The sequence below is a fragment of the Pseudomassariella vexata genome, assembly GCF_002105095.1.
Source record: "Pseudomassariella vexata strain CBS 129021 chromosome Unknown BCR38scaffold_9, whole genome shotgun sequence".
Taxonomy (NCBI): Eukaryota; Fungi; Ascomycota; class Sordariomycetes; order Amphisphaeriales; family Pseudomassariaceae; genus Pseudomassariella; species Pseudomassariella vexata.
Window position 1 is genome coordinate 1,041,652 of NW_024467964.1, and position 16,983 is coordinate 1,058,634.

General features: G+C 48.3%; 6 protein-coding genes across 6 annotated transcripts; 2 read left to right on the forward strand and 4 right to left on the reverse strand.

Annotated features, from left to right (window-relative positions):
* Positions 1-1,638: 1,638 nt before the first annotated feature.
* BCR38DRAFT_410778 (uncharacterized protein) lies at positions 1,639-2,160 on the forward strand (the record flags this gene model as incomplete). The annotated part of the gene is made up of 1 exon (XM_040858507.1): positions 1,639-2,160. One exon carries the CDS (start codon positions 1,639-1,641, stop codon positions 2,158-2,160), a length of 522 nt encoding a protein of 173 aa, XP_040714190.1.
* Positions 2,161-3,197: 1,037 nt separating this feature from the next.
* On the reverse strand, positions 3,198-4,671 carry BCR38DRAFT_438246 (Alpha/Beta hydrolase protein). Its single transcript, XM_040860573.1, has one exon. The coding sequence runs from the start codon at positions 4,504-4,506 to the stop codon at positions 3,442-3,444; it is 1,065 nt and encodes a 354-aa protein (XP_040714191.1). The 5' UTR covers positions 4,507-4,671; the 3' UTR covers positions 3,198-3,441.
* Positions 4,672-5,370: 699 nt separating this feature from the next.
* On the reverse strand, positions 5,371-5,658 carry BCR38DRAFT_346458 (uncharacterized protein; the record flags this gene model as incomplete). The annotated part of the gene is made up of 2 exons (XM_040856257.1): positions 5,371-5,470; positions 5,525-5,658. Coding segments are annotated over 2 exons (234 nt in total), but the record flags the coding sequence as incomplete, so codon positions are not given.
* A 3,143-nt stretch (positions 5,659-8,801) lies between these two features.
* Positions 8,802-9,562, reverse strand: BCR38DRAFT_486615 (uncharacterized protein; the record flags this gene model as incomplete). The annotated part of the gene is made up of 2 exons (XM_040864055.1): positions 8,802-9,202; positions 9,265-9,562. The coding sequence occupies 2 exons, from the start codon at positions 9,560-9,562 to the stop codon at positions 8,802-8,804; spliced, it is 699 nt and encodes a 232-aa protein (XP_040714193.1).
* Positions 9,563-10,458: 896 nt separating this feature from the next.
* On the reverse strand, positions 10,459-11,253 carry BCR38DRAFT_486616 (uncharacterized protein; the record flags this gene model as incomplete). Its single annotated transcript, XM_040864056.1, has 1 exon — positions 10,459-11,253. The coding sequence occupies one exon, from the start codon at positions 11,251-11,253 to the stop codon at positions 10,459-10,461; it is 795 nt and encodes a 264-aa protein (XP_040714194.1).
* A 4,192-nt stretch (positions 11,254-15,445) lies between these two features.
* Positions 15,446-16,677, forward strand: BCR38DRAFT_517803 (uncharacterized protein). The gene is made up of 2 exons (XM_040865121.1): positions 15,446-15,637; positions 15,696-16,677. The coding sequence occupies exons 1-2, from the start codon at positions 15,586-15,588 to the stop codon at positions 16,610-16,612; spliced, it is 969 nt and encodes a 322-aa protein (XP_040714195.1). The 5' UTR covers positions 15,446-15,585; the 3' UTR covers positions 16,613-16,677.
* The last annotated feature ends 306 nt before the right edge of the window (positions 16,678-16,983 follow it).

Consider the following 16,983-nt stretch of genomic DNA (forward strand, 5'->3'; position numbering starts at 1 on the left):
AAGGCCAAAATCTTCTCCACTCTATCAGAATCTCCAGATCTCGTATGAGCACCTGATTTAGTATCCTAAGGAGGGGTTTCAAACCTCTGGGGCTATCTTGTCTTCTTCCTCCCTCATATTTCCACGATCCGTATGTTCTCTTCACGAAAGAGATCCCCAAGTTCGATGCCCTTGTCCCCTTCTCCACAAATTAGCAGTTCCCACCGCTCTTGATATATCTCCAACAGCTGCAGTTTAAATTGTCTCTCCATATGTGCCACGTGCGTCTTCGAGGCGACGATAGCTTTCAAAATCTGGACTTGCAGCTTCCCAAACAGTTCGGCGCGCCTATTATCTAAGATGGTTCAGGCAAGCCTCTAGGCAATCTGGACAAGAGTCGCGATCCGAGTTGTTGGTACTGAGAAGGTAGTCTCGACACAAGATGAAGGCAAGAATATAGAGTACAACAAGACTCCTACGGAGTCCGATTGAAATGGGGAAAAATAGGAATGCATAATGGCCTGTTCTGTTGACCAACTTCCTGCTTTTGTCTTCCATTACAGACCCAAACGCTTGGCCCTTTTCTGAAAAATAGGACCCGAATGTCATGACACAAGTGGCTTTTCTTCCAATATTTAAGGGGCTCTTATCGTTACATTTGATATCCTTACAGAATGATTCCACGAGAGCATTGGCCAAATATCCTCTTGCCGTGTGCACTGTAACAATGGGGCCATGGAAGGAAGTTGTCATGGGTTGTTTCAGGGCGATATTTCTCTTTGCTGCGAAAACTCGCGATTATTTCTTAAGTGGGTATGGATTATCCTTTATATGGTGACGTATCAATGCAGAGAGCATTGATTAATCCTGAGGTGACAATACTGCTTAGAGATTGTGTCTCCCATGATAGTAGTAGTAGAGCTTGTCAGTACCTTCACACACTTGATATAATCACTTCTATTACATGAATACTTTGGTTGATGAAAAGTATCACCTGCAAAGAAATGTTTTGTGATGCTATGCTAGAATTCTTTAGGAGGGAAACCGCGGATCAACACTTCATTGAAAGGCAGGTACGCGTGACGCGCTAGTATCTTAATGCAAAGGACTTCCAAAAAAGTCCAAGAGTCAACCGAGTTTTCTCTTTTTTGATTATGAATTTCACGGGATAGATGGTTAAACTTTTCTTCCCCTGTGCGGACATTCCTCCATGCTAGTTCCCTTGGCCTCGAGCTGTAATCAGACTCTCACCAAACAATACGCGGAAATCAAATCTCCACCCAATCGGGCCATTCAAGGTATTTACGCCAGATTCCTTCTACCTCAAATCAGAACCCACTTAAACAAGGAAGTCTGGATGCAACTAACTTAAGTCAATGAGGTAGATGTGCCTGGCAACTCCCTCTGCCCCCACGGGCGCACCCTCAACGCAGCATGACGACTTGGATGACGAGCAGGCTTTAGCCCTTTTACACCAGGCAAGCCGTGCCAAAAATCCTCTAAGAACACTATACTGACAAGTGGAACCCGTAGAAAACGCAAGAGAGATTTGAAGTGTTAAAACAGTTTCAGACTGCTGTAGAAGGCAATCTCGACGTCATCAACTCGTTGATTTCAGACATCAACCTGTCAAATATCCAAAGAATTGTTAACAGCGCCATGGAGCTCCCGTATATCAGTCAAACATCCATTGACGAGCTTGCCGGCTATTTCGAGACTTTGAGTTCTTCGTTCCACAAGATCCTAGCATTCTACAGCGAGGCCAACGAATCAGTGGAGAGCAGCAAAGAAATAGGTGCCATGGCTGTCTCAGCTTTAGGGAAATTTGGCGGGAACTCAATGGACGATGAAGCGCTCGATATTTACCTGAACGCTGTCGACAATGCGAATTATCGGATGACGTCGGCCATGAAAGCCATGTCGAAGGAGGACGCTAAGTTGAAGGGGGGTTACCGCAAATTCAAAGAAAACATCTACACTATGTACGGAAAGATCAACGCCATGAGAGACGAGCACATTGCTGAGCGGGATCGCCTCGAAAACTGGAACAGGAGGATTGATCATTTCCGTGCCGACCTGCGGGAGTTGGTTTGGTCGCCTGAGACCTGGAAGCTCGGCCTTTCCGTGATGGTCTTCATTTTTGCAGTTGGGATTAGTTCTTCCTTATTTGGACGGATCTGAGATCACTTTTCCTGTCCCTGGGCGATGGATGCAACGGTGGAGAAGTGTTGTCGGGGGTTTATGAGTTCGCCGTTCTCGGTTATTGAGCACAGTCTGAGGGAATTATATTGCGAGGAGTGGTCTGTTTTTACACGAATCATGGTGATTAGCTTGGGTAGTTGTCTGAAGACAATATGCCGGGGCGTAGTGGGTGTATTTATGACAAGAAGGTAGCAAACAGCACGCACCGATTATCTCGAGTTTTGAGGGTCCTTGAGATGTGGAGAAGCTTCCGTGAGCTCTACTTGTATTCTTCGGCTTCCCCGGATATACATTGAGATAAGAACCCCAGGCCTCATCGGAGCATGATAGATAGCAAAGACAATCCAACATGACCTGCGATTTGTGTGGCAAGGGGCACAATGACCACGAACTGGCCTAGATAGACCATCCCCCTATCAAAGGAATACAGAACATCAGGACCCACTGGTAGGTCTCAAGTATGTTTTCCTAGAGAATGAAGAACCTCGATGCCATTATCTCTTTAATTGTCGAGGCCCATTCGATGGGGAGGCAGAACATATGAAAATCAGGGTGTAGCTTCCTTCGATGTAAGCGCCCCAGCAGCACTAAGGGGTCACGTAAAATTACATAATGTCGGGAGCACAAATAGTGCGAATGGCCTAGAGCGGTATACGTTTGCTGCAGCTTTCTATTTCTTTAGCATAGAGAGTATGTGCTTGTCTCTGTCCGTATTTAATGTAAACGCCGCTAACATGCCGATGCAGTAACAGTGTATCAGAACCTCGACACTGGTCGGGATACAAGTATAAGGATCGGGCAACATAGTAATATCAATGTTATCCGATTTAATTGTCGTAATTTAGGGTTAAGCAAACGTGGAATATACCCTAGCCTGCAGTATACGATTGGTGTTACTGGAAAAATGCCTGCGAAGCTATAACATAGTGTGCTTTGCAAACTTATTTGTGCTTCTAAAGCTCGACTTAAACAGTCACATTCTATCCTTCTGAAACAGTACTGTCTTTTATCTAACAGGGCGTAACAGAATCTTCCCTCAAACTAACATACTTTAGGGTTCAATGCCTATTTTCTCTTATAACCGCTTAACTCTGTGTCCCATATCGATATTCCCCGAGTAGCTTCAATTATCACATTCTGTATTTGCATTGTGCGTTGCCACAGCCACCCGCATAACAGGCCCCTATTCCCAAGGAGTAAGATTAGACACTATTATACTAGGCAGAGTCTCCCGTGGTATCGCCTTTGAAGTCAAGACTTTTATTGTCGTTGCAACAACGATGATACCCGCAACGACCGCGGGCTCGACCCTCGTAGTGACCTCCGAGTGGCACCGGAAGACATTCCTGCCCTCGAAGCCAGCCCATTCGTAGTCCCGTTAGATCCATTTGGCGACCCTTTTCCCCACCTGAAGCACCTATTCCCCGTGCACGCAAGATCAAACCACTGCATAACCATGGCTTCCTGGTTCTGAATATTATGCGTCGTCCCCGCCGCACTGTACGCTTCGAACCAGTCATTATCTCCATACACCGACTTCGTCCAATTTGCCACGGGCGTATCGAGAAAAACGCTGGTTGGTTTGTCACTCAGCCCCAATACCGCTGTCCACTCCTTGACCTCCTCCCCAAAATTCGTATAATTAAGCACCTCATCCACCGTGCCATGAGAAACCTGCATCTTAGGCCGCCACCCCGTATACCCCGGGTATGCGGCTTTCACGATAGCAGCCCATTCGGCCCCCGAGTGCGTCACTTGACCTGTAGCGCAGGCGTCACTCCAGACATCGAAGCCGTCGCCTGCAAAACACCCAAACGCCACGCCCGCGAAGGCCGACCCCGCAGCGAACATGTCTGGGTACGCACCGATGAGGACGTTAGTCATCATGGCTCCCGAGGAGATTCCCGTGACGAAGACACGACCCGCATCGCCGTTGTACTTGGCAAGGGTCCAGCGCACCATGCTGGTGATGCCAAGACTGTCGCCCCCCGCGTCATGGGTCAAGGTGTCATTGGACGAGACGTCCCAGCACTTGTCCACCGTGTTGGGGCTATCCGGATAAATGACAATGAAGCCGTATTGGCTGGCCAACGTGGCGTATTGGGACCCCGTGTAAGTCGCATTGGCATCGCCGTGGCACCAATGGGGATTTACAAGAATCGGCGGACTGGGAGCGAGGACATCGGGAACGTAGATGTAGAAACCTGCGTTGGTTGGGTTGGGTCCGAAGGATTCGTCGACACGCTGGAAGGAAGCGGCACTTGCTGTCAGTGGAAGCAGCGCGGCGAGCCCGGATAGGGTGGCATTGAAGCTGAACTGGACCATGGTTACAGTGGGACAGTAGATGCAATGTCAAGTCAAGTTAAGTCAAGTTAACGCGCAATTATACCACAAGAGCTGCCAATCATTTCGGTACTGGAGATGTTCAGGATGGATATAGATATATATTCATTCACGAGCAGGAATAGACTGGACTTTTACCACTTTGCCTCGCCAGCTAGTGGTCTAGGCGGTCCATTTCCTCAGGTCGCGGCGGAGACTACATATGTTTGGGGCTATTCGTCCGAGAAATGCGGAGAGAGGACGCCCGCTACCACCCCGGGCTTAGAGGACAAGATGAGTACAACGCCGAGCTAGCGGCTCGGTACCAAATCCACCGCCAATCGGCAAGACCCAGACCGAATCCCGCGCCAAATGTGGACATGATTGTCAGTAGTATAGCCAAGCATTTGTGGCGGTGTCTAGCTGCTTGTTGTGGCTAACCCCTATAAATATGCATTTACATACCGGTCGAACTCAAATTGGCTTGAAAAATCTTGTCGTACTAATCGCTGCGGTACGCCGCCACGGATATATATATAAGGACATGGGCCTCTCCGCCGTTTTGAAATAGGGTTCCCGTAGTATGGGCGGCAGAGACTCCGCTCCGGGTGTATCGTCCGACTTGTTTTCATACCATGCAAGAGACGCCGCAATTTGGTCAGAACTCGGGATCTGCCAGCCATTATACTGCCCCTGGCCATTTTTGGCGGCGTATCTGTCCCAGTTCTCGGTGAAGTTGCAATCTCGCTCTTGTAGATGACCAACCTGTCGTGTCCGGTGGGGTTGGAACTGGCACGCTGCTCCTTGATTTTCTCAGCCGAGGTCCAGTTGCATTTTATTCCAGGCCCAGGAACGGTATAGAGCCGGTCACCATAGAGACAAGTGAACGCGTAACTTGAAAGCCTCATCTAATGTACCGACTCTATCTGTCGTCAGAAACAGGATACCATTGTAATATTCGAGAACTCTTATGAGACGCGTCAGCAGAAGCTAACATAGTTTTAGGGAAGCTTAAACTTACCGAAGAAACAGAGTGACGAGAGCATGTCTCTTAAGGTCAGTCTTTTCTCGTCGAGAAAGGAATATATCGGCTTCATCAAGCAGTGGAATGCAATCCCAGATATTTGCCAGGCAGAACATTTCATTAAGGGACGAATTGAAGCTTTCGCCTCGTTAGTCGGTGTATTGCCCACTCCTGGCGCGCGCCATGTAGGAAGATTACAACGCCCCTGTCCTTTCCCCGAATCAGATCTTGGTCTATAATGGAAGTAAACTTGGGCATATTCTCTTTATCGTTTTTCATGAAGTTGTTTGCGACGATGGACTTTCTATTTACATATGGCTTACATCTTCGGTTTCCTCTAGCTTCCTTGTGGGAAGAGTGTCCAATTGGATGAAAATGGAGAGGATATGCAGGTAGTGGAATAACATCCCATCTCCTCTCAAAGTACGCAGAAGTCACATGGTGAAAAATGGCCCGGTAAGACCCCCCGTTGAAGTTCATAAAGTAGCAGTACAACTGGAAAATCGTAATATAACTACTTAGTAACTCCATATGAATGCATCATGGCGACTCGTTCCCCGAGTTGGCGTGAGGCTTCCACACACTACAGAGCAAAAACATTTGGTTGCGGACCAGCGACATCCACAGCCTGGCCCTGGATCAACCTAGAACACTTAATGAGCTCTACCTGTCGAAATAACTACCCAAGGTCTTGGCATCACACCTCGCGTGCGCCAGCTTTGGTAGGATCGTCATATCTCTTGACTTGTAGCATAATGCGCTTCTCCACAAGTCGACATAGCATCGTGTTTCCAACAGGGTCTGACAACTTTCCATGAGAGTCATCTCGAGGATTTTGTTATTGACGTGATGTGCGCGGGAGGCTGGTGGATGTCGATAATGGTGGTTTCGTACTGGTCATCTTGTTGACATTACCTGTCGAGTCTTTTCTTGCCCCATTTTCCTTGGATCAGTTGTTCATCAGCTCCTATAGGATTTGGGAAATTCCCTTGAATGTGGCGTGCGGGCTGGTTGAAAACTTGTTCTCCAGTTCCTATAGCTTTTATTTAATTTCTTCATGCCCGTAGATAAACCACAGAAACGAACGGAAGAAGGCGAGACGCCTGTAGCCATTCCACGTGATTTCATAATTGCCCAGAGCTTTGGTGAGGAGTAGTAGGAGCCAGTGACTGTATCCCACACTTGTGTATCGTCCCTTCGTCTACATGAAGCTGCGTCATCGTTGATGCCAGACAAAACTCCTCTCTTCTCGTACACTCTTGGCCAATCTGCTTCATGAGTTTAGACCCGGCCACTAGGGCCTTGATGCAAAAGTAGCCATCTTCGTCGTACCTATTTTTTACTTCAAAACCTAGTTTTCTTTGTCATTTTCTCATTAGTTTCCGATACATCAGGCCTCAGATCGGTGTCGCCTCTGGTCTTGTTTCCATACTTGGCAACCCAGCGATTCAAGCTGCTGAACCACTCGACTAAGTCGCTGTGTGTTCCGCGAATATGATTATGTTAAATTCGTGACTGCAGTTAATTTTGCATAACAAAAGTTTCCTCCTTGAATCTAGGTCAGTTCCCTGGTCACAATTACCAGACCGACATAACAGGTGGAGAATAAACTGACCCCTGAATCCTCAGACGGGGAACAACCCAGCAACGCAAAAAGCGACTATAGTAGTAAAAAGAAGAAATAATCAAGCTAAAACTCGCCTCCAAAAGCCGGCAAGTTGTGCAAAATTTCCGGTTGGGAACCCTGCGGCAGTCTTTACGCCAAATGCCCATGTCAGGGTACGGCTAGGCCGAAGGCAATAGTACAGAGTGATGGGGAGTAACGGGCGTCCCTCCTACGTAGCACCGGGTGGTCACTGGCGGTCTCAGGTAGGGGTGCCCACGGTGATGCATTGATCTCTGCTCCTTCCCTATCCTACTTCGAGATGGTCCTTATATAGATAGCTAGGCCGCCGCTTGGACCCGGCATAACAGCAGGGTCGGCGATGCCAAGGATCTTGACTCTCGTCATCCCAAAGCTTCACATAGATTGTAATCATGACTCGGGAGTCTTTTGTCCGAAACACCCCTCCGGCGCCCCACCGGTGTCTTGCGTTCAGTGTCCTGACACCCACTGGTGCCTATGGCATTCTGTTCTCTGACAGCCCAGCCACACAAGATACTCAAGTTCGCCGAATTCATCGAAACTCTATCATCCAGAAGCTAAAGGCTGAGAGAAAAGCGGATGATTGAAGAGTAGTCAAGCACGAAACGGCGGCCGACTTCGCGGCCGAAACGTAGGCGTTAATGCAGGATTTGATGTGCGAGAATAAGACGCTGAGGGAGTAGTGCTCGCATGTACAGTTCCAGAGTGGGTAGCTTGTGTATCAGCTTTCCACGCAGCCTTCGCCGCTGCCATCTGCCAGGTCCAGCTCCTGGTTCATAAAGACGGGCACATTTCACCATTGGCTTACGGCAGAGCGGCATGCACTGTTGCTCGCTGATGGGCCATGGGAATGGAGCGCATCGCACCCATGACAAGCCTTCTCAGTATGGTTGCTGCCAGTCTTCTTGAACTGGAGTCGGTGGTCATAATATACTTACTCTGTGGTCGAAACATCGATACAAATCTGAGGATGGCCTCAGTGGGCCAAACGGGATGTTCTGGAGTCTCATAAGCCAACTCATGCTCTGCTTCCAGGCGCCATATCCAAGCTTGATTGGGATAGACTCACATGAGTTTCTGCAGGATGTATAACAAAGGCACTTTTCTGGCCTTTTGTGGACTTTTTGTTGAACAGCTTCCTTGGGGATCTACTTTATTCTGCCTCATCGATGGAATTTCTTAGTGTTATCAGGAGCATTGACTAAGAGACCTGCTGTTCATGAAAGAGATGTTTCAGCACATGATTAATGATGGGTCAAACATAACGCTCAAGGTTCTTCTCACAAGTCCGAATCAAAGTATGGAAGTCCCACGAGTGGTATAAAAAGCTCGGTGTATCTGGTGTATCTCTTTGGCTGCGGGCAAGGTTGACTATTTGCCTTTGATTACTGCAGCGGTGCTGGCGCCAGCTTCATACAGACAGCAGTGCTATCTAACATCATAGAATAACTAGTATTCACATCCTTATTCCAGCCACAATTATATGGAATAATGTGATCCTCCATGCTGGGGGCATTGTGATCCTATGGAATAGCCCTATGCCCTAGACATTGATTGTTGGTCCCTTGGTATGCCAGTGTAGAGCCGAGGAACAATCATGTGCTTCCATGCCTCCTTCGTTCGTCCCCTTTAGGTGTCGAAGTAGAATTCATCATCATCCTCAAAACCTCTAGCTCGCTCCTGCTTCTGTCTGTGAAGAGCAATGCGTTCAGTCATTGACTCCTCCTCCATATTGTCGGGATCTTCCTTCTCCTTCTCTCGTTGCTCGAGTGCCTTTTCCGCGGCTTCCATGATGTAAGAAGTCGCCATCGCAGCTCTAAACCTGGCGTTCTGGTCCGCCATGGCCAGCTCGGTGGTATAAGCCAAGTGAGCAGGGGTCTGCATGGGGCTAGGAAAGGGAGTCAGAGGCCTAGTAGGTGTGGAAGACAGCTGCATGGCCATGGTGGGTCGCTCGCGAGTACGAGCGTTGGGTCGATTGCGGGGACGGTTGCTATTGATGTTGCGAGGGTGGCCGTGGGATTGCGTGTTGGCTATGACTAGTTAGCAGTAATGTCGAGGTGAAAACAGCCAATCTGGATACATGGGAACTCACAACGTCGTCCAGCGCTGCTGTGGGAGTCTTCAGACAGAGTGCCCTGGAAACCGCGACGAGGTGGCTCGTCAGAGTGCGATCGGAGAGATGTGAACGGAGTCAACATCTGCTCCTGTTGGAAGTTCTTCGGAGCCGTAGGAGGGACTCGTGAGAACGTGAAGTGAGATGCACGGAAGTGTGCCGGGGGAGTTGTCTGGGGAGTACCCTGGGGAGTCGCGCCCGAATAGAGAGGCGCCTCGGGGTTTAAGGGGCTTATCTTCGGGGAAGCGGTGAACTGGCTCTCCTTATTGGACACCATGGTTCTGATCATCAGACAAAAGGATGATACAGTATTGTAGAGTGATGGTGAGAGATTAAATAATCAGATGGGATTGTGAGTTACTCGATTGTGGAAGGTTCGATTGGTGGGGATTTGATCTTGGAGAAGATGGATGAGGGACGATGAGAGCGATACGCGACGGAAGGTAGAATCGAAATAACGCGTCGTTGGATGAATCCGTTGAACGCGTTCTGAGTGACTCTATAGCTCACATAATTTGAGCTTTTCATGAAGCACGCCAAGTGACTTGAATCTGGCAAAGAGCTGCCTGGTGAAAGGCAAGTCTGGTCGCCTGGGAAATTCTTTGACAAGCTGGGCAGCACCTTAATTAAGTGAACAGTGCCAGCTAGCAGGTTATTGTAAAGAAATTCTGCTATCTCAAGGTTTTTACTTGTGCAAAAAGTTTCACTTCAATTGGATTTGTAGCTGTGGGATGTAGTTGTCCAGCTGAACACACTTGATCTAGATGTCTATTCAGGAACCAACGAAGTAGTCAGTGAAACTTTACAGTTGGTTTCTAATCTTCTATACCCCCCTTTTCTGATCTCATGGTTGGAAGAATGGGTTTGGTGATTATCGACGGCACAAGGGGAACGTTCACAATACAATATGCCTGGGAATGTATGTTTGCCAGTGGCAGTGTGAAAAGCTCATAGTAGTCCTTGAGATCCTGCCCTTTATCATGAAAATCTTCTGGGCTAAAAACAAAGCCAAATTCCAAGCCTGAGCCGCACAGTTTCCTATCCAGTTTTATACCAAGATGTTTTGCAGAATTGTCGGGGGGTTTCCTCCTATAAGGCTTCCTTGTTCAATCCAATTGTCACGCCCAGTCTTCTGTTCAGTCGCTTTTTACATTGGCTGCTTGGTAGTTTGCTTCATTTTCTTATACAATCGTGATGCGTAGCCTGCAGAGCTAGCGGGGCTGGCTGTTGTAATTGGCCAGGAACGGGACGAGGGAGTGAGAAGACATCGTCCTCCAAGGGCGGTCCCCCTTGTTGGAATATTCCATCACGCTTCTTCCAGCCAACAATCCCATGTTCAAGTAGCTTCTCGGTCTCCTGTGCAACTCTATGATCTCCTGACTTGCCACCGTTATCACTGTCGTTCTTGCCAGCAAAGTTGTTCACATCTTTCTGATCAAAAACCTCGTCATTTCCTGTGAAGGAAGAGCTTCCTCTCCGATCAGAGTCTTGCGGGGTCAAGGCAAGAGCCATCGCGATATATCCCACTGTGTTCCAAGTTCTGTGAGTCTTGATACCCTCGCTTGTTTTGGGGGAAAGAGCGTCGCGGTTGTTTGCCGTGGTAGTGCCGCCGTGATTGCCGTCTGTAGAGGTTGCAGGCTGGTCATGAGTGCATGTATGAGCATCAACAGACGCTTCTTCAGTTGAGGAATTATTCAATGTGCCCCAAACAGCTGTAGCGTTCTGGATGTTGCGAGGTCGGGCATTGGTCCAGGTAACATCAAGTTTGGAGAGCACCTTCTTGCTGCTGATTCGATTGCGGAGGACAGCCGGGTCAGCTCGGTTGGTGAAAGCTTGTTCGTCATCCTGGCTATAGAATGAACTGCATGAAGAGCTCCGGGAGTGCGAGATCTTGGGCAGCGGGCTTTGGATGGGCTCCTCAGCGTTGGCATTAGCGGTGTTTGCGAGCTCGGGATCTTGATCACCCATGTTGACCGACTGCACTGCTTGTGTGCTCGTTGGTAGAGCTGCAAAAAGCTTGGGCGATTATTTTGTGTATTTTGTATGCGAAAAGGACGTGAACGTGGGGTATCAATGTGGAATTGGATGGGATTGGGAGTAGACGTGATGAATGTATGTTGCGATGTGCACTCTTGGTAACAACAGCCCAATTTGAAATTTGTCACTCAACTCTGAACACAAAATTTACCACACGGACCTCATTTTATTTGAGGGGGCTAGAGCTTGTGTGTATGATTCTTCTGGACTCTTGCTATATGCATTCCTCTCCTCTCTATTTAAGATATGGCCCATATGACAGCGATTGTTGATATGCTCATGTAGATAAATATTTTTATCTGCAGTGAAATACCCAAGTTTTAGTGTTGTCTGCCTTTTATAAAAGCACAATCACCAAGACCGAATTTGGTCAAGCCTTCGATGAAGTCTTCAGACTCTTGGACGATCATGTAGGAGTAAGAGATTGTTTGTTCACAGAAACAAATATGGTGATCATCTTTAGCAGCTATTTTTGGAGGTAAATCGGGTCTATTATCATACCATTATATCCATGATGAAATCGCCTACCATTACAGAGAGTGTGTGTAAATAGAGTAAAAGGATTTCCTCGCTTAATATGCAGCCAGATATAGATAATTCCCGCACCTAATCGCCAGAACTGGACTATTGAAGAAAACACAAGGCGATCTCATAGCGTAGATTCACGCAGCGCTGTGTGGGGGGCTCGCCCCTAACACGAAAACTCCGAGAACTACTGCTATAAAGTAGGGAGCGTGTCTTCCTGCAGTCTCCGACATAGGAACTCCAAGGACAGGACCCAGTCCAAGGGCCAGGATATATGGTGTTAATGGGATGAAGGCGACTGTACTAGAGACACTGAATTCATTTATCACTGATGAGTGCGCGAGGCTGATGGATGTTCCCAAAGAGCTATAAATTTGTAAGTTAGTGCGGATAATATAAGTTTGTACAAATTCACCATGACAGAAACTGATGATATCGTGGCCGGCTGAACCTTTTCTATTTCTTGGGGTTTCCAACTGTGCCAGGTGTACGGGTTGTGCGTATCATCTTCCCATTCCCAACCGGTACCATCGGCCGGCTTCTGTTGAGGGTAGGTTTCTTCGATGGCGCTGTTTTATGATAGGCTTTCTATCTCAACCAGAGTCTCTTTCATCTTGAGAGGTGCTTACATAGAAGGATTATGTTTTCGGCAAAACTGGCAATCGATTATTGCTGTCACTCAAAGGTATATTTTCATTGGGACGGATGTAGACTAAACCACGGCTGCTCAGAGATTTATATTAAGGCCAAAAAAGGATGTATTGTTTTCTTCTTCTATGATGGTTACTTCTGGTTTGAGGCGGGGTTTTGTAGCCCTACACTTGGCCGTACCTTCCCATCTCTCAGGAGAACCAACTCCGATATATGATCAGGTTTTATTATACCAAGTCGGAAGGACTCCCTTGAAATCATCTTGAAGCGGAGATCCTCGCAAATATAAGCAATTATAGACAACGTCTTCTATGTTGTAGCCTGAAACCTAACAAGGGCGGCATAAAATGCCTTATTCGAGACAATACACCCACACAACTCCATTATTGATCGCCGAATAACTGTAGAGCTGAATTATCTGTTGGCCACCTTCGTATGAATGAAATTAGTACGGAGAAAGGTTGGTTAATACCAAACCACAACACTACCAGAAAATCAAAACTGGGCGGTCATGTGTAGACCATATCTCAGGGACCCGGCCAGGCCGCAGCCTTGGAAAAGAACGAACACGGTCCCTTATATATTTCTTGTGGGGTTTTCGCATGGATACGGCTCGTCTGAAGAACAGTTTGTCCTCTGGTGTTGTCTCTTTAGTTACAAATTTCAGCTCAGGGGTGCTATAATGCGATTTACTGGGACGCGCCATAGCGGACGGTGCCCACTCAAAGCATAATATCCCCTAGAGCAGTTTGAATGGCCCGAGAACAGCTTGGAATTTGTATCGTGAACTGACAGCGTCGTTACGCGGTACACGTAGCCTGAGGCCGTTGCCGACACAATTCGGGCAGCACTCGTCAGGCACAGGTATGCACACCAGCACCTTCGAGCAATGCAATTGTCGCACAGAAGATGATGAACCGAGGCTCCAAGCTTGCCTATATGAGAAATCCGAGGAACGCAAAGAAGAAACTTCAAGTTAGGAATACGTAGAGGCCTAGGTTTTATACGAAGTGTGACGCAGGTCACGATGCCTGGCACCTGGACTATGAACAGGGACAGATAAATGTGGGTGTCCCACCCGTATGCATCTTACAACAGAGGAACGGGCACCTATGCTTGTAACCCTTTCTCTTTCTTCTTCAGTTTAGTATTCGTCAACAGAGAATAAATTTCATATGTAACGACCTCCACGAATTCTCAGGCCCTTGGCTAGCTTATATGATGAAATACACAGAGACCAAGGTGCAAGTCATGCATAGTCCTACTGAGCACAGCATCTACGAACTACAGCACGCAGATGTGATACCAATGCTGATCCACACACCTCCTTTCTTTGAGCAAGACTGAGGAAAAGTTTTGGCATTTATGGAGGAAGAAACGAGACGGAATTTGTCCCTCTTTCTAGGTCTTAAAGACATAGGAGAGACTATAGCAGCATAGGCCCCTATTACCTTTCATAGTTAGTAACTAGTCTACTTCCCTGCCTTCATAAGCCCTAGGCTTCTATAGGGCAGTATGATGAAAGATATTCAAAAGAAATCAGACACTTGCGATTGCGGTCAGCCTGTTCGCTAGGGCATGGCAGGAAACTTTGCGGTCGGCACAAATACCTGGAACCCATGCGGAACGCCCTCGTAGAGACCTTAGAGACCTCGTAGAGAGGAAATTCAACAGGGATGTTGGCGACAATAAATTTCGAGAAATGTGCTAGATTCTTATCCAGGAACATATCCAACTAGCTGCAGTCCAGATACAACGGCGCTGGTTCCTTCACATCCTCAATTCGAGCAGCTGCCGCATGGGGTGTCACCTTGTCGGGCTTTTACAGACTACTAGGTAAGTCGCCCAGCTAGTGCTGATATCGACTTCGCTAAAGACGGCTAGTCCTCCCGTGCGGTCCTTTTCTGTCCTATCGTCGATCACAGGGTAAATTACGATCTGCTTCGCCAACGGCGGAGAGAAGTCCCTGTCTCTAGCAAGACCGCCGGCGGCACTAACGCATCACCGGGTGCATCCCCCGCCGCATCCCCTACTGCTATGGCCGGTGTCAGCATGAATGCAGTACTTTAAGCAGCCACCCCCATTCCTTCTATACACCCCAAGCCCCAATCTAGCGTCTACATTCTGATTAGTCAGAACCTTCCTAACTCCCCATGGATTCGTCTTTAATTCTTCAACTTCAAAGATGGTTTAATTTCTCTGTAGTGAACAACTCAATTCGTCCTTTCCTGGCTACAAGTTAGGATTAGGGGTAATGGTTAGGATTAGAGTTAGCTATGGAATATGTTGTAAAGCCGTGGTCTGGTGGTGAAGGTGGTCGAGACGTTCGCGATGGAGCAGAGTGGAGGCAAAACGACCTCCGGGAGGGGAGGCTGTGTACTGTGTAGTCATGCTGACCCAAGTACGTCAGTCTGACGCGAGATTGGCTGTAGGAATAGCCCTCCCTCTTCCGTCCCAAGGGAAGGTCAAAACATTCTGATTCCGGCCGAGGCCATGCTACCAACCTGTCGCAGCTACAATACCCAGATTTATACGAACGACCAAAAAGGATGTTTTTCTCCTTTTCTCTGATGGTTACTTCTGGTTTGAGGCGGAGTTTACCTTCCCTTCTTACCCTATCTGGCTATCCGTTGGGCCTTCTCGTTGGTGCTACAGACACCCCTTTCCTACATGTGAAAGTGGGCAGCGGACAAGTTGTCGTCATCTCTATCTGGCGACATGCAGCTGCAGCGAGACTCGGCTTGAGGCTGACTCGAAGTTTTCCGCCAAGGAGGCAGTTCCAATGCGGTACCTCAACAAATTGGTAGCCTCGATGTGATATCATATCGGATATTCCCAATCTGGTTGTCTCCTTCTGGAATTGTCCTACTGCGCTGCTCCACCCGCTCCGGACTTAGGGTCAGGAAAACCACAGTTATTTAGAAGTGACTTCTCTCCGTTTCGTGACAGTATTTCGATCTAACGAACGACAGAGTAGCGCATAGCGACTTGAGACAGAATAACTCTGAGATTCGCAAATTTGCCTTCAGATCTAAGTTGAGCACTGGGTAGGATATTTCGCTTGGAAGGAGGAAGACAGTGGTTTCCATGATGGCATCTCGAAATCTATACGACCTGCCAGATGATGCCGTCTGGTTCAGTGAGTGACCTCCCGGTAGGAATGTCAAGGATGTTGCTATGTTACTAACCATAAAAAGTCACGGGCTCATCCTCGGATATCGGTTTAGCTCTAGCTAAGCTGATCGCGTCCCATCCTACCCACAGGCTGGTGGCTACAGCGCGGAACTCCTCCACGCTCTCTGGACTCCTGGATTTGACGGATCGGGTGTGCACTTCCGACCTCAATGTGACGTCCGAGGATTCTATTGCAGCGGCTGTTGACTCGGCGCTCTTAAAGTTTGGCAGGATTGACGTCGTAGTCAACAACGCTGGGTACGGCTTGATGGGAGACGCGGAGTCGGCGCTTAATCCTGAGGACTATGCGAAGGCTCGCAAACTGGTGGAGACGGACTTCTGGGGCACCGCGACGCTTTCGCTCCACGCTATCCGCGTCTTTCACGACCACAATCCTAAGAGCGGTCAGCAGGGTGGCGTAGTGCTCAACGTGACGTCACTGGGGGGGGGGGGGTGGGGGTTGCCGGTTTTTCCTGGCAGTGCCTTTTATCACGCGGCCAAATTCGGCGTCGAAGGGTTTACTGAGAGCATCAGCAAGGAGGTCAGACCGGAGTGGAATATTCATTTCTGTCTCATCGAACCGGGCGGCACCAGAACCAGCTTTGCGAGTGCCAGCATGGACTGGCTGTCACCACACCCGGCATACGCAGCCGCCGACACTCCTTCGAGGGTGCTCGAAGGCTACGTTAAGGATCCCGAGATGCAGAAAACGTGGACGCCGGCCGAGAGGATTGCCGCTGGCATGTATAGCGTCGTTGCTAGAGCGAAGGGCAAACCTCTTCCCATGAGGTTGCCCTTAACTAAAGGGGCATGGGAAGTCATCAAAGCCGAGTTGTCTGCTGCAGACAAGGAATTGGAAGATATCAAGGAAATGAGTCTGTCGGTCGAGGCGGATGATATGAACAAGGCTGGGGCTTTCTTAGGGGAGAAGTTCCAATAAGTAAAGACGTACGCGTGGACATGAAGACCGAGCTGTAGAACCTAGATGCTGTTTTCTCCTTTGCATCGTTGTAGAGGGTTTGTTCCCCTTCTCGCTATTCGGTGCGCCAAAACTTTGACTATATATATGACCAGTCTAAAATTGTCACCCACAATCTATACTCCTGAAGTTAAAATCAGCACAGGGTGGGCATAATGAAGGATTCGAGCTGGTTCGCTGGTCGATTACAACTCAAATCACTTGTCTAGGCCCACGTCTCTTGCATACATCATCATGTGAAGGACAGACGAGCAAATTTTCCTAAATTGGTGATGGATGGAGCTGAACCTGATTCCAGAGAAGATTCTGTGGTTATACGACTTGGAAATTAT